The following is a 21,572-nucleotide window of genomic DNA, read 5'->3' on the forward strand; positions in this document are numbered from 1 at the left end:
TCTCTTGCTCTCTGTACATCCCCTGCTTGACCAGTCCCTGCTTAACCTACACCCTACTCACACGACTACCCAATCCTCTTAATCATAGGGCTTAATCAGTAACTACCTACATACTTGCCCCCTGCCCCAGCCGCTGGTTTCCCTGGTAACTGATGAGTCAACGTGACGTCAATTCCCCCTATAAAAGGTAGCCTCCTTCTTCCCTGAGTAATGAAGCTTGTCGTGTTCGGCCCGCCTGCTCGCCGCCCGCTATCCATGGTGGGGTGACTGCCCGCCCGCCCGCCCACCCGCCTACCTGCCTGCCTGCCTGCCGTCCGCCATCCACGGTGGGGTGCCCCTCCAGGACTTTGCTTCAGACTTGTAAGATTCCCTACCCAATAAATCATTGACATCTCTGTCACTGTCTCCGGGCTCTTTGGTCTCATAGCTGGGCAATTGCTAAGGCTTGTAGATCGGACCAGACCCAGGTTTCTGGAACCTAGTTCCATTCCCAACTCCCACTGAAATGATTGGCACCATTTGCCCTTTGGCCTGACCATTATTCACCCCCGAAGCCTGTCTGGCGTCTAACTGGAGCTTAGCTAATAGGCATCTCCGGAGGTGTGGGGCAGTGCTGTCCAGGCCCAGAGCTGTGGGAATGAGAAAGGCCACACAGGGAGAGGTCTCCCGGACCCAGTCAGTGGAGGTCTTGGTCCCAAAGAGTTTGCCAGGGCATAGTTCTAAGGACAGAGGAATGTTGGCTGGACAGGTGTCACAGACTGTCTGCTGGATAAAGGGAGCCAGTGCTAGGAGCGCAGAGGCCAGTCTGAGGATGGGGCATATAGACACATAAGGTTCCCAGCTGCGTTTTCTCAGGAAGGAAGGCCTGACCTTCATTCCGACACTATAACCTTCCCACATTGTATTAACAGGAAGTGAAATCAAATTATTTTATGAAATGAACACAGATGGTAATTGTGACCCTCCCACACCCAATCCATGGCAAAATAAAAAGTTGGCCACCCTATGCTGGTGTCTCCGGTTGGTTGGTAAGTTATTGGTCCAAGAAATCAGAAAGCCTAGAAACTGAAGGTTTCTCTGGCGGGTTGGGGATGGAAACCAGCTTGTAGTGGGCTGAGGGGGAAAAAATGGGAGGCAAGGAAGTGGCAACAGCAGGTGTGTATCTTTTGTAGCTCAGTGCTCATTCAGGACTGGTAGCAGCAGCATCACCTGGGAGTTCCGAAAGCAAATTTCTGGCCCCTACCCCAGACCTACAAAGTCAGAACCTCTGGGAACGGAGCCCAGCAATCTGATTTTAAAAACTCCCAAGGCACACCAAAGTTAACCACTCTACCTGCTTGTGAAGAGGCCGAGAGAAAGAGAAGTGGATGGAGAGCCGAGTGAGATGAAAGGACGATTTTTGTGGCTGTGGTTTTGTGGGGTTTTTTTAACATCTTTATTGGGGTATGATTGCTTTACAATGGTGTGTTAGTTTCTACTTTATAACAAAGTGAATCAGTTATACATATACGTATGTTCCCATATCTCTTCCCTCTTGCGTCTCCCACCCTCCCTATCCCACCCCTCCAGGCGGTCACAAAGCACCGAGTGTGGCTGTGGTTTTAATGGAGAAAATACTCCAGCTTTTTAAAAAACTTTTTATTGAAATGCAATATACCTCCAGAAAAGTGCACGTGTCACAAACGTACAGCTGGATGCACTTTCACAATCAGGAACCCACGCAACCGACCTCAGATTGATAAACAACATCACCAAGCATCCCAGAAGCCCTTTCTGCCTCCTGACCTGTAATGGCAGGAACTAGGCTCACCTGTTCTTGTACTTTACACAGATGGAAGCAAATAGGATGTGCTCTTTCGTCCCTGGCTTCTTTCAGTCGTCGTGTCTTTGTAAGATCCAGCTATATCATTGCATACAATTGTAGACCCCTCATTCTCACCGCTGCAGAGTATTGCACTGTGTAACTACAATCGTGCTACTGATAATGGGTGTGAGCTTTCCAATTTGGGGCTGTTCCAACTAGTGCAGCTATGAACATTCTAGTACACGTCTGTTGGGTACATACCTAGGAGAGGAATTTCTGGCGACTCGACACTTAAATGTTGTTGAAGGAACCTGCAGAGAAGATGTGAAGCTACAGGAGAGGAGGGGGGGGGGGTCACTGAGTGAGGTCCCTGGGGAAGCAGGAGGTAAGAAGTGGGGGAGAGGTCGGGGCCAGAACCAGAGGCAGGGAATAGGCTTTTCCATTGGAGTGGGGTGGAAGGTGGGTTTGTAGTTGGGGGTGGATATAGAGGGCTTCTTGTGTTGGCTTTGATATGTGAAGTGGGAGGACAGATGGTCCGCTGAGAGCACAGCGGAGGGTTTGGGGTTTGAGGCGCTCATAGCAGAGCGTGGTCAGCAGAGAGATGACTGGAGAACAGATGAGACTGCAGCACTCTTTGGAGTTCTGTGATTTTCCCACAGAACTCCTTGAAGTGAAACCCAGAGTGAAGGAATATGGAAACACCTGGTTTCCAGGCTGCAGCTCCCCAGGAGCCCTATGGCGCCACCTGCTGGATAAGGGCCGCATGACGTGCCCAGGGAGGTAGGTACCTTCGCCACCCAAGTTGCTCCCCACCTAGACCCCTGGAGTGGCCTCAGGCTGAGCCTTGACCCAAGCCAGAGACCAGAAACCCCCATACCAGAAACTAGTCACATGCTGAGCCCCGATCCAAGCCAATGTACTGCAGTTCTCACCCAAGCTTCCCGTCCCTAGATTAGAGCCTTAACAGGCCTGGGATCCAAAGGCGGCACCCCTAAAAGGAGCGGCCTGCGGCTGCCCTGGGTCTCAGGGGCTGTGGCCCTAGGACTGGGCTTCTCCTTCCCCTGACGGGGTCCCCTGCCACAAGAGCTCCTCGGGCCCCGTGCCCTAGTGGGGCAGGGTCACTCACAGCCTCCCTGGCCCCGTGCCCTGCCCACCATCCTTCCCCAAGGGTGCCTCCACCTCCTCCCCACCGGCTCAGGCTCGGGCAGGGCCTCCAAAGACTCCGCCTGGACGGCGGGCAGGCACCGTGGGCCGTGGGACCCATAGCAGGGCCTGTGCTCTACCAGAAGCTGCTGGTCTGGGAACCAAGCCTGGAGTCTGAGGAGGAAGAGGGTGAGATATCAGAGCAGCTCATTCCACATCCTTCGGGGCCCCAGGACTCCTCTGGGTGAGTCAGGGAGGGGTCTGGGCACCCAGCAACTCAGGACTGAGGCTGGCAAGTGTCTCCCTCTGGAGCCCCTAAGGAGCGCCAGACAACCCCGTGCTTGGCCAGCTCTAGGAAACTTCTGGTTGAGTGGGGGGACCCCCGGCTGCAGCCCCAGGCCTGGCCTGTGCCGGTCAATCCAAGGTCTGTGCATCTGAAGGGACATTTGTATCAAGTCGGCCCTGCCGGCTGCTCTGCCAAAGGCTCCCAGCTCCCACCCGCTGGTGCACGAGGCACCTGCTGGGCAGGCTGGTCCTGGCTACACCTGGCCGGGACCTGCTCCTCAAGCCTGCCAAGCCCCCTTCAGGCGTCCCTCCAGACCGGCTGGACCCACCCCTCCAACCTCCTCTCCAGAGGCTCAGTTTCCCCCAAGCTCTCTCCCATCTCTGTGTCTCCAGACAGGCTGTGACGTCTGCCAGGAGGCCCTTTCTCCTTGGCAAACTTATACTCCTCCTTGCAAGCAAGACCAAATCTTTTGGGAATTGTTTGCTGGGTTCTTGGGTGTCTGCCTGCCTGGTCCTGGCTCGGGACATCCCTCTCTGCAGGAACAAGGCTGGCAGTCTGCCCGGGGCCTGGGCCCAGCTGGTGGCTGCCCTGCTGCTGGTGGCCGTTGGCTTCTCCCTGTCCGTGAGGCAACTCCACAGAGCTATGCCTCTCCAGGAACCTTGGGCTCTGGGGCCCCTCCAGCCAGTGGGTGCTCCCACAGGCCTGGCGTGTACCACCGCGGCAGCATCATCGGCCCTACAGGTCAGTGCTAGGAGCAGCTCGGGGGAGGGGAGGGCCGGGGTCACGGGTCCCAGTCCCAAGACAGTCCCTTTCTTGCTGCAGCCACGTGCTCCCACCTGGGTGGAGAGCTGTCTGTTGCCGGGGGCAACGTCGTGGATGCTGGACTTGCAGCAGCTTTGTGTCTGGCGGTGGTGCATCCTCATGCCACAGGGCTAGGTCAGTGACCCCCAACCCCAGCCAGCGACCCCAACCCTGGGCATGATCAGTAAGTTGGAACTCAGGCAGTCAGTGGCCCCTGGCCTTCAAGGCTGGCTGGTGAGCAGGACGTAGGACTTGGGCAGTAGCCCCAACTCTAGGCTGTGACCCTTGATCCCAGATCAGTATGACCTTGACCCCAGGCCTGGTTATTGATGCCTGTCTCCAGGCCTAGTCAGTAACCACTAACCCCAGGCTAAGTCAGTGACCCTTCACCTGGGACTACTGAGTGCCCCTGACACCAATCAGTGCCCCGGACCCCTGTGTGACCCCTTTGTCTCCTCCCAGGCGCCGTGTTCTGGGGCCTCTTCCATAGTAGCTCCTCAGGCAACTCAACCGCCCTGACGTCAGACCCCGGCCCCCGGCCTGGGGCTACCCTCGGCTCTGCCTGCCCTGCATTTGCTACACACGGGCTTTGCCCGCCTGCCCTCGCCACACCTGCTGGTAGGCCCCACCATGCTGGCTCAAGAGGGCTTTCTGGTAGACGCAGCCCAGGGCACAAAGGGCCTCTGTCCCCTACTTTGCCACACTGATGGGACTCCCCTGGGCCCTGGGGCCCGAGCCACCAACCCCAAACTGGCAGCTGTGCTCCACCGAGCTGCACTTGCTCCCACCCCAGACCTTGCCAGGGATGCTCTACTGAGTCTGCGGGCTGGAGGGCCCCTCAGCTAGGCCCATGCCCACCTTGGAGCCAGCACTGCAGCTACCTGTGCCCCAGGGCATCCTGTTCACCACCCCCAGCCCCTCAGCTGGCCTGGAACTACTGGAGGCAGCTCTACAGTCCGGGGGTCGCAGCCCTGCCCAGCACCCCTACAAGCTGCCGTCAGCCCCGGGAGCAGTGTCCTGGCCACCGTGGACAGCAGCGGCTCTGTGCTCCTTACCTCCTCGCTCAACAGTTCCTTCAGCTCTGGACGCCTGTCCCCAAGTGCCGGGGTTCTACTCAGCAAGCTGGTGGCCGAGTCTGCAAACAGTGCCTGGGCCTGTCCCCTCATCCTTCTTGACAGCTCAGATGACACAGGCCGACATGTTGGGGCTCATGCCTTCAGGGACCCCTGCAGCTGCCAGTCATGACTCACTCACTGCTCAGCCACTTGGCTGGGCCCCAAACCCAGGCCCAGCAAGGACCAACAGAGCCCCGGAGCTTGTGGCCAAGGGACCCTGCTTCAGGTGTCAGCCCCCGCAGAGCATGCCCATGTCTCCAGTGTCCCCAGTGGCTGCTGCTCCTTTCAGGGGTTTTAAGGTGGGGCGGTGCCTGGCAGGGGTGGGTGGGAGTAGGGGGTCTCAAGCCTGGAGGCCAGGGCAGAGCGGGCCCAGCACCAATGGAGTACATGAAGAGTGTGCACCAATCCTGTGCCCACTGCTGGCTTAGGCCCTCAACTTCTGGCCTGATCAGTCGCCTGGACTTGAGTTTTTTCAGCTAAGGAACCTGAGGACAATGAGGAAGGAACACCAGGGCCTGGGGACGGCCCTGAGTTCTGATCCAGCTCCGGGAAGGACAGGTGGAAAAAAGCCACGCCCCTCCCTAAGCTCTGGGCCTCCGGGCAGGGCAGGCAGATCCTGGCGCACTGCTGGCATCCCTGTGCTCCCCTTCAGGCCACACTCCACTGATCTCCCTCATCTGGGCTGGAAACAACATAAAGATCAAGCCTTCCTGGACGCCACGTGCCATTCCTACTTCTTGGTTACTTTCGCATCAGCCTTTTAGGCACCTGGTGTCTGGGCTTCGCCCATGGACGACACAGGAGACCCCTACCCAGGGACACAGAGCCGGGCTGCTGTCTTTCTGCTCACCTTCTGGGGCACCACATGTACAAGGTAAACCACTTATTCTCACTTTCTGAAACAGCAGAGCAAGGAAGTGGTTGAGAGGATGAGTAGTTGGGTGTCTCGGGCTACAAAAGGGGCTGGAGCTGGGTGTGTGGAATTTCAAGGCCAGCGTTGGCCCTCACCTCCCCGCTTCCCAGAGCGCCAGGGTCTCTGAACGACAATCCTCCAGGGACAGCTTCTCAAGCCAAGCAACAGGCGTGGCCAGTAGCACTCCTCAGCCGCCCTGTAAGAGGTATCTCTGATTTAAAGAACTCAACCCCACCACCTCTCCCTTACTGCTCCCCACAACGAAGAAAATTCTTCCCCCAGCTCAAGTGATACCACAGCCTATCCGCTGATGTTAGCCCCAAACCTAACCTCTTTTCCATCACCCACTACCAGCTCTAAATTAGCTGGAATTTTCTCACATTACCTTGGTCCGATCCAACTGGTCTTCCTGCTTCGACTCTGCTCTCCTACAATCCGTCCTCCACACAGCAGGATAATCTATTAAAAGTGTAAGTAAGATCAAGCCTTGTCCCTGCGTAAAACCCTCCAGTGATTCCCCATCACAATCAGAATAAAATTGTAACTCCCGATCTCCCTGAGAACAGAAGAGCCAGGCCGCCCCGCCCCCAGCCGACCCACTTCAGTGCGCATGCGCCGCGACCCGACCTGGAAGAGGCAGTCTTCAGAGCCCACGTGTTCGACAAGCATGGCGGAGACGGAGAGTACGGACGTTGCTGAGCCTCCGGCTCCGGAAGAGGCCCCGAAGAGTGGCGCCCGGCCTGCCGACCGTCATGGCCTGCTCAAGCACAGCCGCGAGTTTTTGGATTTCTTCTGGGACATTGCGAAGCCGCAGCAGGAGACGCGGCTGGAGGCCACGGAGAAGCTGCTGGAGTATCTGCGCGCAAGGCCAGAGGTATGGTGGCGGGACCTGGGACGGGGCTGTATAGATCCCGGCAAAGATGTAGCGGCGGGCCCCGGGAGTTGGGCCCGGGGTTATGTGGTCGCGAACGTGGAGGCCCAGGTGAGCGCGCGCCGAGGAAAAGGGATGAGCGGGCGCCGGACGGTTCTTTTCACCGCCCCACCTGGGGATGTGCTTGGTTCCTCAGGGATCATCCGAGCTGAAGTACTCCCTGAAGCGCCTAATCACTGGGCTTGGGGTCGGACGAGAAACAGCCCGGCCTTGCTACAGTCTGGCCCTGGCGCAGGTGAGGTGGTGCTTCCTGGAATGGGTTCAGCCTTGCTGATCAAAACGGTGGGGGAGTGAGAAGGGCAGATGTCCCAGCTGTAGGAGAAGTGGCAGCTGAGAAATTGATGGGGTGGCATCCGAGTTGATGGGAGGTGTCTCCACGTGGACGCGGAGAAAACTGCATGAGCACGGCCTGTGTGCAGAGAAGCCCAGGCAGGTGCAGTGGAAGGTTGAGTTCGCTTTGGGGTACATGGGTTGACCAGCCTCTAAGGTACACTTACTGGGGGTAGTAAGCTTTGGGGTGAGTTCTCTTACCTCTGCAGGGTTCGGGGCCCTCTTCTCCCAAGGGGCACTTCAGCTAATTATAGGCTATCTCTAAGGAGTCTGAACAAATGGAAGGGCTGTAGAGACCTGGTCCTTGAGGGTCTGCCTGGGGGGAGCTCAGAGCAGGCTGTGGGGACGGAGTGTTTGGGAATCGCAGTCAAGCAATCTAGCGGCCCGAGGAGGTACTTTCTGAACCCCAGCTGGGCATGGGGTAGGGAGGCAAGATTCAGTTCCATTCACAGCTGTGTTCTATCATCAGCACTGCTCAGAGGCGGGTAGGCAGTTTCGGAGGCATCCTTGGGGTGGGAGCGGGGGTCCACGGCCTCTGGGCAGAAGTTGAAGGGAGAAGTGGGAGGAGATGGAGGCCTTTGGGATGTGGCTGGGCGGCTCCCCCAGAACCCCTCCTTTCCTCCTGGCAGCTGTTACAGGCTTTTGAAGACATCCCCTTGTGCAGCATCCTGCAGCAGATACAAGAGAAATATGACCTGCAGAAGGTTAAGAAGGTGAGAGTCAGTGGCCCCGGGGAGGTCAGCGGCCCCAGGGTTGGGGAACACTTGGATCCTTCTCACCAGTGCCTGGAATCCTTTTCTAGGGGATGGTGAGACCTGCTCTCTTTGGAAACCTGTTTGGGGTGCTAGCCCTCTTTCAGTCAGGCAGGCTGGTGAAGGTAAGGGTTTTGGGGGTATGTGGACTGGCTTGGAGTGGTGGGGGGGAGAGGGGCATGCCCTGCTCACACCCTCTCTGCCTCTGGGGGTACCAGGACTCGGAGGCACTGATGCAGTCGGTGAAGCTGCTGCAAGTCCTGGGCCAGCACTACAGCCACTTGCAGGAGCAGCCCCAGAAGGCCCTGGTGGACATCCTCTCGCAGGTACGGGGCCTGGGGTAACGCTGCCTGTTGTAGAGGAAAATGGAGACGACACGAGTTTACGCATGGAAACACAGCACTGTCCCGCGGAAATGTGTGTGGTACTTGACGTTTTGTAGTAACTACATTTAAAAAGTGAGAAAGAAATAGGTGTGGTTTACTAGATTAAATAAAACATGTTACTGTGTCTAAAGTATTAATGTGCGCTCAGTACAAAAAAACTGTAGAGGTAGTTTACGTTCTTTTAAGTTTCCAAAATCCAGTGTGTTGAACACTCAGTGTATTTCCATTCAGATTAGTACATTCTAAGCGCGTGGTGTGCACATGTGGCCAGTGGCAGCCATATTGGATGGTGCCGTTTTAGAACAGTGCCTGGCATGTGCCTGGTGGGTTCAACGTGTTTGCCATTGATTTGGGCAGAGCTGGCCCCTCAGGGGCCCCCACTGCCCTATGTGGGAAATGGAGGTGGGCTAGTACCTAGAATCCTTTGCTGCTGAGGAAAAGGCAGGGACCGGTACATCCCAGGCCAAGGCTTTCTGCACAGCCCTGGCCACAGAGCCAGAAGGACCTTCACGTGGGGCACGTTGTATAAGAAATGGGCTAGTTCTGCAGAACCCAAGAGAGGAATAATTAAAAGGGTGGTCCAGGGCCAATTAGCATCAGTGGGGTGCTTGTTTAAAACCCAGCTTCAGGGACTTGGGAACTTGAGCTTTCTAAGGAACACCCTCTGATGCCTGGCAAGGTGGACTGTGGCTGTCCCTCCTTGGGCTGGCAGGTGGAACTCACCCCATGGGGAGAGACAAAGGGTGCTATGAGGGAGGCCCCCATCCCTCAACCCATGTCCCCACGCCAGGTCCCAGAGGCCATGTTGCAGGAGGTCCTGCCAAAAGTCCTCAAGCCCGACTTGAATTCAGTACTTGGTTCCCCTGAGCACCTGGAGCTCTTCCTCTTGGCCCAGCAGAAGGTGCCCAAGAAGCTGGAGAAGCTGATGGGACCGGTCAACCTGTTCTCAGATGAGAGCATCCCCAGGTGTGAGGGAGGCGGGGAGATGGGCTCTCTGGGCCTCTGGGCTGCCTCTCCATCCACGGGTTTGCGCCATGGCCTGGGGTCGGGTGTCCATGTGGCCCCAGGCCCCTGGCCCTGTCTGTTTAGGGAGTGCCCCCTGAGTCCCCTCCGCCTTCCTCTGCAGGCTGGTGACTGTGCTGAAGATGGCGGCCACCTCTGTGAAGAAGGAACGCAAGCTGCCTGCTGTGGCTTTGGACCTGCTCCGCCTGGCGCTCCAGGAAGACAGCTTCCCACGGTTCTGGAAGGAAGTTGTGGAACAAGGGCTCCTGAAGAAGCAGTTCTGGCCGGCCAGGTGCGTGAGTGCTTGACCTCTCTCCATCCCTTCTCCCAGGTTTGTTAAGCAGGGATGGGCCAGGGGTCCGAGGGCTCTGACCAGGCTCTGTCCTGCGCCCCCTTAGCTACCTGTGTTTCCGCCTGCTGGGTGCGGCCCTGCCCCTGCTGTCCAAGGAGCAGCTGCAGCTGGTGATGCAGGGGGACCTGATCCGCCATTACGGGGAGCACATGGTCACTGCTAAGGTAGGTGCTGCCCCCTGTGGCCCAGCCCTGCCAGAAAGGGCCAGGCGACTGGGCTGCTTCCTGCCAAGAAGTTGGGGGGGGGGGCCGCCTCTGGGGCAGCTGGCTTCCAGAAGAGAGGGTTGCTCTCCTCTCCATGTCAGTGGTCCTGCCTGGGATGGGCAGGCACAGCTGCTGTTGGGAGGGACCTGGGACCTGGGTGTCCCTTCTCTCTGTGTAAAGTGAGCTGCCTGAGGACCGACCCCCGCCAACCCCTGCCTCTATAGCTGTATACCCCTCCCCCGCCTCTATATACCCCACCAGCAGTCTGTCCAGACCTCCCTCCACCCCCAGCTAGTGCTACAGTGAGAACAGCCATCATCACCGATGCCGTTCTGAGCAGTCTGTGCACCCCACACTAAGCTAAGTGCGCCACAGGAGAATCAGCTGGTGGTTAAGAGCACGGAATCCCGGACCTGGGTCGGCCAGGCTCCCTCCTGACTCCACCGCAGCTGTGTGGCCTTCCGCAGTTTGCTTCCTATCTCTGTGCCTGCTTCTGCTTGCCCGTGAGATGAGAGGAGCAGGACCCTCCTCGGTCATTGTGAGGATGACCAGGTTAACATTGTCCACAGGCGCTTAAGGCAGTGCCCGGTTCACAGGAAGTGCTGCTGGGTTTGTTAGTAGCTCGTTTCATCTTTACAACCAGCTTTGGAGAGCTGCTGTTCCTCTCTTCTGGGTGAAGGACAGGCTTAGAAAGGACAGAGCAGTGGTTAAGTGCACGAACTGGGGGGCCAGACTGACTGGAGCCGGATCCCAGCTGCACCACGTGGAGCCCCGTGACACTCAGAAGTTACTTGCAAGCTTTTTTGTGCCTCGTTTTCTTCATCTGCAGAACAGAGGGGCCCAGGGCAAAGGGTTGTTACAAAGATTAAACTCTGGGGCGCCTGGGCAGCCCAGCTGGTACAAGGGAGGGGCTTCCTGGGCCTCAGTATAGCCTGTTGTGGAAGAAGCTGGGGCGCTGTTGGATCCCTCCTGGCTGGTGACCCCGGTGCTGTGCCCACCTCTCGCAGCTCCCGAGCCAGTTCAAGTTTGCTCCAGAGATGAATGAGTACGTGGGGGCCTTCCTGAAGGGCTGCCAGGACGACCCCGAGCGGCAGCTGGCCCTGGTGGTGGGCTTCACGTCCGTCACCAACCAGGGCCTCCCCGTCGTGCCCACCTTCTGGCGGGTCACGCAGTTCCTGAGTCTCCCCGCCCTCAAGGGCTACGTGGCTTGGCTGCGGGACATGTTTCTCCAGCCCAACCTGGACTCCTTGGTGGACTTCAGCACCAACAACCAGAAGAAAGCCCAGGACGCCTTGTTCCACGGGTGAGTGGGCCTGGTGGGGAGGGGCCTGCTGGCCCCAAAGGCCTGGACCCTCCCTCGCATGGTACCATGGTTCCCCAAGCGGGGAGAGGTGGGAAAGATCTAAGCCTTCACTCTTTCCTTTTTATATATAATATATATATATATATTTACTTATTTTTGGCTGTGTTGGGTCTTCGTTGCTGTGCATGGGCTTTCTGTAGTTGTGGCGAGCAGGGGCTACTTTTCGTTGATGTGCGCAGGCTTCTCATTGCAGTGGCTTCTCTTTTTGTGCAGCACGGGCTCTAGGCAAGTGGGCTTCAGTAGTTATGGCACGTAGGCTCAGTAGTTGTCACTCGTGGGCTCTAGAGCGCAGGCTCAGTAGTTGTGGTGCACGGGCTTGGTTGCTCTGCAGCATGTGGGATCTTCCTGGACCAGGGATCGAACCCATGTCCCCTGTGTTGGCAGGCGGATTCTTAACCACTGCACTGCTAGGGAAGCCCCTGAGCCTTGGCTGTTAAAGGCCTCGGTTTTCTCATACGTGGCCCCGTGCTGGTGATAAGGGTGTTGGGGGATCTTTATTGGTTTTCCTGTCTCCAAGATGGGGCAAGCGGGCACTGTTTTCACCATCTCTGAACGGCTTCCGGACTTGCGTCCTGCCCACAGGCCTGAGCGAGCCGTGTTCCGGCTGCGGAAGTGGCTCATCTTCCGCCTGGTCAGTATCGTGGACAACCTGCACGCGGAGAAGGAGGAGACCCTGATTGAGGAGGTGGCCAGGTATCGTCATGAGATGTGCTTGAACCCCAGCTCCCCACGGGTGCAGCGGCCTCTTGTCTGATCCTAGTTTGGGTCCCCCTGGAGCCAGGAGCCTGGGGGTCAAGTTGTCCCTGCCCCTTAGGCAGGAGGAGATTTAGGGGAACTCCTTGGGGGAACCCTCGGAAGGGGGACCGTAGGGGCTTGGGCTGGCTCCACCCTCCCTAGACGCCTTTGCGCGTCGGCAGTTTTGGGGGGTCCTTGCCTCTGCATCTGCCAGGCGCCCCTCCCACCCTCCCTGCAGCCCCAAGAGAGGCAGAAGCAGTGGTGCCCTGGCCGAGGCCACACAGCCTCACATCTTGGTTGTGAGGGAGGGATGCTGGTGCTCTCCCTAGTCCGGCCTGGGCTCTGTTCTGCTGGGGATCCAGACCTGAGAAGTGTCCATTCTCTCATCGTTGCCACCTGGCACCAGGCCCTCGGTGAGAGCCCGAGGATGGGCTGCTCAGAATGGTGGCACTGACTGAGGGTAACACAGGTTATTCTCCCTCCCTCCCTCCCTCCCTCCCTCCCTCCCTCCCTCCCTCCCTCCCTCCCTCTCTCCCTCTCTCCCTCTCTCCCTCTCTCCCTCTCTCCCTCTCTCCCTCTCTCCCTCTCTCCCTCTCTCCCTCCCTCCCTCCCTCCCTCCCTCCCTCCCTCCCTCCCTCCCTCCCTCCCCAGGTTTTGTTTTTTCCACTCATTCTTCGAGACAAAGAAGCCCATGTCCCAGATCCCTGAGACCGAGCAGCACTTCTCTCACCCTCTGGACAGCCGGACCCGGGAGGTGGTGGGCAGTGCCTTCTTCAGGTGGGCGCTGGGCAGCCTGGGAGAGGTCTGAGGGTGGGAGAGCGGGCAGGAAGGTGGCCTCGGGGTGCTGCTCCCTCCAGTTTGAAGCTGCGGCCCAGTGAGTTCCAGTGGGTCACAGTGTGGGGCTGGGGGTGTGTGGCCTTGTTCACCAGCCCAGCCTGTGACCCTGACCCCGCCCCTACCAGCCTGCTGCAGACCCTCAGCACGCAGTTCCGGCAGGCGCCGTGGCAGACGCAAGACGGGCAGCCCTGGACCTACCACCTGGTGCGGTTCGCAGACCTGCTGTTGAGCCACAGCCGCAACGTGGTTCCCCTGGTGGCCTTCACCACGCAGCAGCGCCAGGCCTGGGACCGGTGAGGGTGCAGTTGACACAGCATGGGCGGGACACTGGGGTACTGACGCTGGCCACAGTGCCTGAGGGTGTGCCCGTCTCCCCCAGGACTCTGAAGACTCTGAAAGAACTGGAGGCCCAGTCCTCAGAGGCCAAGGCCACTGCCTTCCAGCACCTGCTACTCCTGGTGGGCATACACCTCTTCAAGGTATGGCGGCCTGGAAGGGAAGGAGTTACAGACCTGGGGTCCGCGGTGGCCAGGAGAGGCTCTGGAGTGTTGAAGTTGGCAGGTTTCCTAGGCTGACTGCTCCGGGCTGGAATTACAGCCCAAGGACGAAATCACTGCATCCACTTACTGGGCCCCAGCTACATCCTGAGCTTTCCCAGGCAGTGTCCTTTGTTTGTAATGCCCACAGTTTTGAGGCAGCCGCGTCCTCTGTTTGATAGGTGGGGTAACAGACTTAGGTAAAGTAACTTACCCCAGGCCATACAGCTGTTGGCTAGGATTCAAACATAGGGATTTGACTCCACTATCCCACAGGGCCTCCCAAAACTGCCTTACTGACCAGAGGTGATGGATGTAAAGAAGAGGGGCTCTGGCTCTGGGCATACCAGTCACCGATGGGGGCAGTTCTTCTGTCTGTCAGTGGTCAGTTAGAAGCGGGGTCCTGACTTTTCTGTCTGACTCTCGCACTTCCAGAACCCATAGTAGTGGGTTGAGGGTAGCGTGTTTCTGTCTGGTGCTCCCCACGTGGGGTTCTGTGCCCTGTCACTATATTCCTTACATGGTCACTCATACTCTTTCTCATGACAGGTCCTCTAGAACCAGCTTTGTCTCTTTTTCTATTCTTTCCAGCAAGAAACTTTGACCACGTTTGGAGTTTAGTGCCGGCAGCTCTTTTGACCCTCGTGGTTTCTTCCCGGCTCTGAACCCTGGTTTCTCTGAGGGTTTTCCTCTTGCGTTGTGTGGGCTGGCTCTTGTGGGGCTGCTTCAGGTCTTGAGTAGTCTGAGACGGGACTCCCTTCTGGGAGTTTTTGCTTCCAGGTCTTGGGCACTCAGCCCAGCTCGTACATGAGCTTTGTGGATAACGATCGGTCTCGATGCCCCTTCCAGTGCTTGGCACTGGGCCTCTGAGGGGCCTACCCAGACCCTGGGACCTCCAAGCTTGACTTGGGCAAAAGGTACCCAGCCACAGCTAGGAAGCTGGAGGCAAAGATGGCTGGGGCTTGGGCCCTGTTCTGGCCTTCGCTCCACCACCCCTGCCCCCAACACTGACGCTGCCCTGCTGCATTATGGGGGAAAGTCTGCCTTTTTGGTACCGACAGTCACACAGGTTATTTTCAACTCACCGGTCGGTGGCCGGAGTCTGGGCTTATTCCCCTATCAAGATGGGTTTAAATTTGTTAAGATCAATGATTTTCAGGTCTTTCTCTGTAGCAATGTCGAGCCTGGTGTGGGAGGAGAAATCTAGAACTGCAAATCAGGAGGCTGGGACCTGCTGGTGCTCTGTGATCCTGACCAGGCCAGCCTTGTCACGCTCTCCACTGCTCTGGCAGCGGTGGGCAGGTTGGGCTTCACGGTCTCTGAGGGCGCTCAGACCCCGTGCCTGTGCGTTACGTGTAAAAGGTCATCAGCTCTTGGGCTGCCCCTGGGGTCTGGCTGGGGTCCTCTGCTCTGGGTTGTGAGGGTGACTGGCCAGGGCAGTCTGGAGTCTTCTAGGCCTCAGATGCCAGCTCCTCCCACTTGGCCACCCCCTCTTCTGGCTCAGCAAAGGCTGGGAATGGGGCCTGGCTCCTGATTTCTGTCCTGTCCTGCACAGTCCCCCACAGAGAGCTGTGACCTCCTGGGCGACATCCAGACCTGCATCAAAAAGAGCCTGGGGGAGAAGCCCCGTCGGACCCGTTCCAAGGCCACCAGTGGGTCATCGTCCCGGGGGGGTGGGGGGGCAGGCAATAGGGACCCAGCGTGGGGCGCTGGTGCCCTGCCCAGACTCAGCCCTTTCCCTGCTCGCAGACCCACAGGAGCCGCCGTGGGTGGAGGTGCTGCTGGAGATCCTGCTGGCCCTCTTGGCCCAGCCCAGCCACCTGATGCGCCAGGTGGCCCGAAGTGTGTTCAGCCACATCTGCTCCCACCTGACTCCACGTGCCCTGCAGCTCATCCTGGATGTAAGTTGGGGCCTTTGGGGAAATGGGTCCCGGGATGGGGCTCTCCAAGCGCTGGGCTGCACTAGGGCTGCCTCGTTGCCACCTTGTCCTGACTGTAACCTGCAGGGTGGTTGGGGGCCTCCTTCAAAGTCTCCTGCTGTGCACCCTGACCCTGGGTTTGCCAAGAGCTGACGGGGTTTATCAAGGAGGCACTGGAGGGAGTGGCTTTCTCTCCTGGGCTCCATTTTCCTCCCTGAAATGGGGACCTTTGGCCGAGACCGGATGGCCATGGTCAGGGAAGGCAGTTGAGAGGGCCCAGGGGTCTGAGGTGGGTGAAGGGGCCGGGCCAACAGGTGCGTCAGCCATCTGGGAATCCCGGCAGGTGCTAAACCCCGAGGAGAGCCAGAATGAGGACGACAACGTGGTGGTTACAGACGCCTCTGAGCGGCAGTTGCTGGGGGATGTGGAGGTTCGTGCTAGCGAGGGGCGGGGCGGGCGGACACGCGGTGAGTGGTGGAGAGGCATGACACGCGGCCCACCCACAGGACGAGAGCTCGGACGACGGCGAGGACAAGGGCAATGAAAACTCGGAGAGCGATGAGGAGGAGAGCAATGACGAGGAGAGCGACGAGGAGGAGCGGGACGGGGACGTGGACCAGGGCTTCCGGGAGCAGCTGCAGGCGGTGCTGCAGGCAGGGAAGGCGCTGGTGAGCAGGAGCCGGGCTGGGGGCCCTGCGTCCGTGTGCGTCTCCTGCACGAGGCCGGGCTGCTCACGGGGCATCTGTTCCTCAGGGCGGAGCTGACGGCGAGGACGACGACGAGCTGGGGGATGAGGCCATGATGGCCCTGGACAAGAGCTTGGCCAGCCTCTTTGCCGAGCAGAAGCTGCGCATCCAGGCCCGGAGGGATGAGAAGAACAAGTTACAGAAGGAGAAGGCACTGCGGCGGGGCTTCCAGATCAGGGTGAGCCTGCGAGGCGGCCCACCCCTACCCTCCGTCCAGCCTCCCTCTGCTCCCGTCCCCACACCTGGCTGAGCCCACCCTTCCCGGCTACAGGTCCTGGACCTGATCGAGGTGCTGGTGACCAAGCAGCCCGAGAACCCCCTGGTCCTGGAGGTGCTCGAGCCGCTGCTGCACGTCATCCGGCGCAGCATGCGCACCAGCAGCACGAAGCAGGAGCAGGACCTGCTGCACAAGACGGCCCGCATCTTCATGTGAGCGCGGGCGGGCCCCGGGGAGCCGGGCCTCTGGGGTTCCCTGGGTAGAAAGGGTAGGAGCGGGGAGCCCCGGGGGCCCGCATCATTCAGGAAGTCTCACTCGGCTCTGCCCCGCCCGTGTGTTCTGCAGCCCTTACCACGGGGCCCCCAGTCCCATCCCTGCCCTCGGGGTCACTGAGGCTGGGAAACCCGACACGGCGTCCAGCGGCAACATTCTGGGCCTGTGGCAGGGGCTGGATGGGAGACAGTAGGGGCACCTAACCCAGGCTTGAGGTGCCAGGGAAGGCCACCTGGGAGAAGTTTAGGCAGTGCAGGGAGCTCCTCAGGCCCAGAGGCCACAGGCGGGGCAGAAAGGCGTGTCCACACGTGTCACAGGAGGCGAGAGGCCTCGTGGCCCGGCCCTCGCAGTACTGGGAGCCTTGGAGGCATTTGCAGCCAGGAGGCGGGCGAGTGGGTGGTGCTAGAGCAGGGAGCCCAGCAAGAGAGTCGGCGCAGCGTGGCAGGTAGAGCCCTCCCTGTCTTCTAGAGAGCAGAGGAGGTGGTGGAGACAGAGGCCTAAGGACTTGAGGTGCCGAGTGTGTAGCACAGAGCAGGTGGGGAGGGGCAGTGGACAGCGCAGCCCCCGCTCACGCCCCCTGCAGGCCCAGGTCCCACGTTCTCATCTAGTTCTCCCTCCCACTCTGCCCAGGCCCGAAGGGTACTGAGCGCGCAGGCCCTGGTTTGTGTCTTACAAAGAGCCTGGAAGCCACCATCCCCCGAGGGGCGGGTGTAGATGGGGCTGTGGCCAGGTCGGGGTGTTGGCCCGTGGTGGAGCCTCACCCAGGGAGCTGGTTTCCCTCCGGCTTCTCCTCAGAGCCCATCTGCATGTGGTCCCGGGCCTGCCCCTGCACCCTTGGTCAGACCCCTTTCTTTAGGTGTTTGTTTCCTGCCTGTGAAATGGGACCCGGCGTCCCTACCCTGGGGCTTGGCCCTGCCGTGAGGCGGGGTGGGGGGGTAACATCGTGACCACCCCCACCCCGCTCTCCCCCGCCAGGCACCACCTGTGCCGCTCCCGGCATTACTGCCGCAACGTGGGCGACCGCGTGGAGACTCTGTACGCCCAGCTGGAGCGGCTGGTGCAGCAGGCCGGTCGCCAGGCTGACTCCTCCGTCTGCCTCTACTACTTCAACGCCTCCCTCTACCTGCTCCGGGTCCTAAAGGGCAACACTGTGGGCAAGTCCACCTGCAAGGCCCAGAAGAAGGAGAAAGCCGCCACTGACGCCGGCACCCAGCCCCAGGGCCCAGAGGTGAGCAGGCGCTGGCCCGGGAAGGCTCAGCCTGGAAAGTCCAAGCCGGTGGGAGCCAGTCCCAGGAGGCGGCGGGACCATCTGCCCATTTCACAGATGGGAAGTTGAGGCTGTGCCTTCCCCGGGACCCAGCTTTCAGCCTTCTGAAGGCAGCCCAGGCTCTGCTCCCATGCCAGGGCCCCCTCTCCCTGGCATCACACCAGCTCTCTCCCACGGTGCAGGCTGCCAGCTGCTTGGATTTGGGCCTCGTGACCCCGATCTACTCATCGGCACTGAGCTCCTTCCTGACCAAGCGCAGCAGCCCGCTCACGGCTCCCATGTTCCTCAGCCTCTTCTCCCGGCACCCGGTGAGTTGTAGTGCCAGGCCGCCCCCCTGGGCCCCTGCTCGGCCCGGTCCTCACAGCCTAGCTCACAGCCCATCACTCCCTCCGCAGATGCTCTGTAAGAACCTGCTCCCCATCGTGGTCGAGCACGTGGCAAGCCACACGCGGCCCCGCCATCAGGTAAGGGGCTTCCCAGATCCCAGCTGAGGGCTTGTCTGAATTGCCCGCTCGACTCCTGGCTGGCTGGTTAGCTATTTGTGAGGCCTGGGAATGCTGCTCTGGGCGGGCCAGAGGGTGGGCCCTGCCCCTCCGACCTGGCCAGCCCCGCCCCCACTGTAGGCCCAGAGCAGCTGGGGGTGGGGGGCCCTTCCTGTGTGGCCCGAGCCCACCAGCTCCTCAGAGACGGTGCTCTGACCTGCGCAGAGGAAGCCCCGGGCTGATGGGTGTAGGCCTGGGGGCGGGGGTGGGACGAGGGGGCTGGAGACACAGGAGGAAGACGCAGTGAGTGGAGGGCCAGGAACCCTGTCCGGCTGACTGACAGCCCTGGCTGCCCCCCAGGCCTCGGTTCTCCCACCTGCCTGAGGAGAAGGGGCAGGGGCAGGTGAGGGCCCAGCCCAGAGCTTCTGTGGCGACAGCGCCTCCCGCGTGGCCTATTCTAGTGCCCAGCAGGCTCCTGGAGCTCGTGGGGTCCCCCTGCGGTTCCCTCAGCCCTGGCCCAGCGTGCCGAGGCTCCTGGTCACCCCATTCTCCACCCCCCCCCCAGGCCCAGGCCTGCCTGCTGCTCCAGAAGACCCTGCCCACGCGGGAGCTGAGGCTGTGCTTTAAGGACCCCGAGTGGGAGCAGCTGCTGGACCAGATCCTGGCGAAGGTCACCGAGGTAACAGCCACGGGGCTCCGCTCCCCTGCCCACTGGCAGTGGTGCTCTGGGAACTAAGGGGCAAGGGTTGCTGGACCCTGCGCCTGGGGGTGAGTTGGGGGTCCCCCCAAGGAGGCATTTCTCTCCTCGGCGCCCTAATCTCTTCGTGTGGGCAACAGCAAGGCTTTGGGCAGCTCTCTGGAGGGGCTCAGCCTGGCTGCCTTCTCCTTAGACCCTGCGGACGCTGGGTGAGGCCGAGACCAAGTCAGGGCGCCAGAAGGAGCTGTCTTCCTTGGAGCTGCTCAACGTTCTCTTCAGGAACATCCATCACGAGGTGAGCCTGGGCGCAGGAGGGAGGGCACCACGCAGGCAGGGTAGGCAGTCTGAGCAGAGGTGAGGGGGCAGGTGGGGAAGGTTCTGGACGCTAGGGTCAGGAATCTGGGCTTCGTGTGAGGGGCGAGGGTGCCACAGCCAGTGCCTGGCCGGGGTTGGGTGAGCCAGGGGCTGTCCCTCTGCTCCAGTAAGAAAGCCAAGAAGGGGCTGGGAGGGCTGGCGACCACGGGAGGACGCGGCTGTGAGCGCGGGGCACGGGTTTCTGGGCCTTCGGAGGCGGGCCGGGCGGGTGGAGCGTGAGATGCTCAAGGGGCCGCTGTGGGCAAGGCTCTGGTTCCTCCAGTCTGGCCCAGAGGAAGAGGTTTGGGGGTTCTTAGCGGAGACACTTGATCAAAGCCCAAGTGCGGGATAAGCTTCCAAGAGGGGGCTGCAGGGAGCAGACAGGGCCAGGGCCTTGCAGAGCGGCAAGCGGACCTGAGAAGCCACGCTCAGAGGGGTAGTAAAAAGCCAGGAGAGAGAGGGGTGTTCTGGAAGCCAGTGGATTTGAAAAACAACCCATTCAGTATGTGACGGGGAGGGGGAGATAGGAGGAAAGGCATTGGCAACCGTGAGGTCACTGCATAGGGCACCCCGGAGGTGGGTGGGCCTTATGGGCTGTGGGAAGAGAACAGAACATGGCACCTGGGGCTCTTTTTTCCTTGCAACGCGAGAGAGACTAGGGATGTACAGGCAGGATTGGCTGAGGGTCCAGAAGGGGGGTGGGCTCACAGAGTGGCTCTCACCGGGCAAGGGTGGGAGGACAGGGGCCAGGGAGAGGCAGGCCATGCCTCATGTCACCACTGCAGCCACAGCCTTCCTGCCCCTCTGCAGAAGCTGACGATGGACCTGACCGCTGTCCTGGGCGTGCTGCAGAGCCAACAGCCGAGGCTGCAGCAGGGGCTACAGCAGGGGGCGCACTCGGCCGGCTCCAGCCGCCTCTATGATCTCTATTGGCAGGCCATGAAGTTCCTCGGAGTCCAGTACGTTCGGGGAGAGGGGGCCCCCACCTTGGGAGGGGCTGGGAAGACCGTCACGTTGCACACGTCCTGGTGTCTGCACCGCAGTGTGGGAGCTTTGGGCAGCTTGGGGACCACGGACGCGGAGGTCAACCCTGCCCTCACCACATACTTCTTTCCTTTGCTCACTTCCTCCCAGGCGTCCCAAGTCAGAGAAGAAGGATGCCAAGGAAGTCCCTAAGGCCACGCCGAGCCCCATTAGCATGAAGCGGAAGAAAAAGGGGTTCTTGCCAGAGACCAAGAAGCGTAAGAAACGCAAGTCCGAGGACGCCACGCAGGAGGCGGCGGCCAAGCCCGCAGCCGCCGGTGGGGACCAGCCCCCCAGCACTGGCAAGAGGAAGAGGAAGATCAAGCGCAAGGGCCCAGCCCCGTCCCAGGCGCAGGGGCTGCCTGCCTCCAAGAGTCCGACCCCAGAGCCCCCTGCCACGAGTCCCAGCAGCCCCGCCAAGACCCCAAAGCCGCAGAAGAAAAATCGGAAGCTGTCCCAGGTGAGCAGAGCCACCCCCGTGTCTCCTGAGTCCCCCAAGGAGCCTGCTGCCAAAAAGCGTCAGAAGAATCTGCCCCAAAAGGGGGTTTCAGGCAAGTCGCCGCAGTCCGCGCTGCCTCGGAGAAAGGCCAGGTTGTCTTTGGCCAGCAGGAGCCCCAGCCTCCTCCAGAGCGGGGTCAAGAAGAAGGGGCAGCTGAGGAAGGCGAAAAAGCTGTGAGTGTCCCCATCCGCCCTAGAGACTCCTATTTTTTCACCGCAATTTTAATACACAAGCCACCGTCTGAGATTCTGCCTTCCGCGCCGGGGGTGGGAGGTCTGCTGCCAGCCTGCTGGTGGCCTCAGAGACCCCAGCCCTGGGCTAGGCCCTGCCGCTGCTCTCAGGCACACAGCACGCTTGGGACCTTGGCTCCCCAAGCGGTGTGGGCCAGGCCCAGGGCTCTGGTATCTGGCGGGTGGGGTACAAGTGTGACCATGCCTCGTACCCCCCAGGCTGCTTTCCTGCGGGAGCCACTGGGGCGTGACTTAAATATCTTTATTTCTTCATTTACAAGAGGAATATATTTGGCTTCTCTCTTAAGACTCTGAGATTCACAATCAGCAGCTCTAAAAAATAAAGGAGCAGTTTGGCTTCCGGAAGGAAGAGGAA

The 21,572-nt window shown here is 60.0% G+C and overlaps 3 protein-coding genes across 8 annotated transcripts in view; all 3 read left to right on the plus strand.

Annotated features, from left to right (window-relative positions):
- TEKT1 (tektin 1) overlaps positions 1-2,494 on the plus strand; it is a 31,240-nt gene extending 28,746 nt beyond the window's left edge. For 3 of the 4 annotated variants that reach the window (XM_060133873.1, XM_060133871.1, XM_060133872.1), the window contains exon 9: positions 2,070-2,124. In XM_060133873.1, the coding sequence (XP_059989856.1) occupies positions 2,070-2,109 (40 nt within the window). In that variant the 3' untranslated portion in view covers positions 2,110-2,124. Of the gene's footprint in view, positions 1-2,069; positions 2,125-2,463 lie in introns of those variants that run through there. The other variant, XM_060133874.1, reaches the window with a different exon arrangement.
- A 31-nt stretch (positions 2,495-2,525) lies between these two features.
- Positions 2,526-5,447, plus strand: GGT6 (gamma-glutamyltransferase 6). Its single transcript, XM_060133876.1, is given in 6 exon segments — positions 2,526-2,584; positions 2,973-3,191; positions 3,773-3,873; positions 3,876-3,974; positions 4,056-4,173; positions 5,026-5,447. Coding segments are annotated over 6 exon segments (738 nt in total). The 5' UTR covers positions 2,526-2,567; the 3' UTR covers positions 5,210-5,447.
- Positions 5,448-5,592: 145 nt separating this feature from the next.
- Positions 5,593-21,572, plus strand: MYBBP1A (MYB binding protein 1a). Of its 3 annotated transcripts, XM_060133864.1 has the most exons (29): positions 5,593-6,023; positions 6,173-6,267; positions 6,417-6,532; positions 6,629-6,936; positions 7,130-7,228; positions 7,953-8,036; positions 8,126-8,200; positions 8,294-8,401; positions 9,252-9,427; positions 9,588-9,755; positions 9,862-9,979; positions 11,026-11,321; positions 11,964-12,074; positions 12,768-12,893; positions 13,079-13,246; positions 13,333-13,432; positions 15,045-15,141; positions 15,239-15,390; positions 15,752-15,838; positions 15,915-16,076; positions 16,162-16,332; positions 16,426-16,583; positions 17,620-17,872; positions 18,094-18,219; positions 18,307-18,375; positions 18,959-19,072; positions 19,284-19,385; positions 20,255-20,403; positions 20,579-21,572. In XM_060133864.1, the coding sequence occupies exons 4-29, from the start codon at positions 6,673-6,675 to the stop codon at positions 21,141-21,143; spliced, it is 4,098 nt and encodes a 1,365-aa protein (XP_059989847.1). In that variant the 5' UTR covers positions 5,593-6,023; positions 6,173-6,267; positions 6,417-6,532; positions 6,629-6,672; the 3' UTR covers positions 21,144-21,572. The 3 variants fall into 3 exon arrangements, with proteins under 3 accessions (XP_059989847.1, XP_059989848.1, XP_059989849.1); XM_060133865.1 differs by lacking the exon at positions 6,173-6,267; XM_060133866.1 differs by lacking the exons at positions 5,593-6,023; positions 6,173-6,267; positions 6,417-6,532; ... (3 more) ...; positions 8,126-8,200; positions 9,252-9,427 and having other exon boundaries at positions 8,292-8,401.

This window comes from Lagenorhynchus albirostris, chromosome 20 (assembly GCF_949774975.1).
Source record: "Lagenorhynchus albirostris chromosome 20, mLagAlb1.1, whole genome shotgun sequence".
Classification (NCBI taxonomy): Eukaryota; Metazoa; Chordata; class Mammalia; order Artiodactyla; family Delphinidae; genus Lagenorhynchus; species Lagenorhynchus albirostris.

Coding starts and splice junctions, on each gene's coding strand:
- MYBBP1A (XM_060133864.1), top strand. CDS start 6,673: ATGCGCCGCGACCCGACCTGGAAGAGGCAGTCTTCAGAGCCCACGTGT. Junction 11,322..11,963: donor CAGGACGCCTTGTTCCACGG/GTGAGTGGGCCT, acceptor TCCTGCCCACAG/GCCTGAGCGAGCCGTGTTCC. Junction 16,333..16,425: donor GGCGGGGCTTCCAGATCAGG/GTGAGCCTGCGA, acceptor TCCCGGCTACAG/GTCCTGGACCTGATCGAGGT.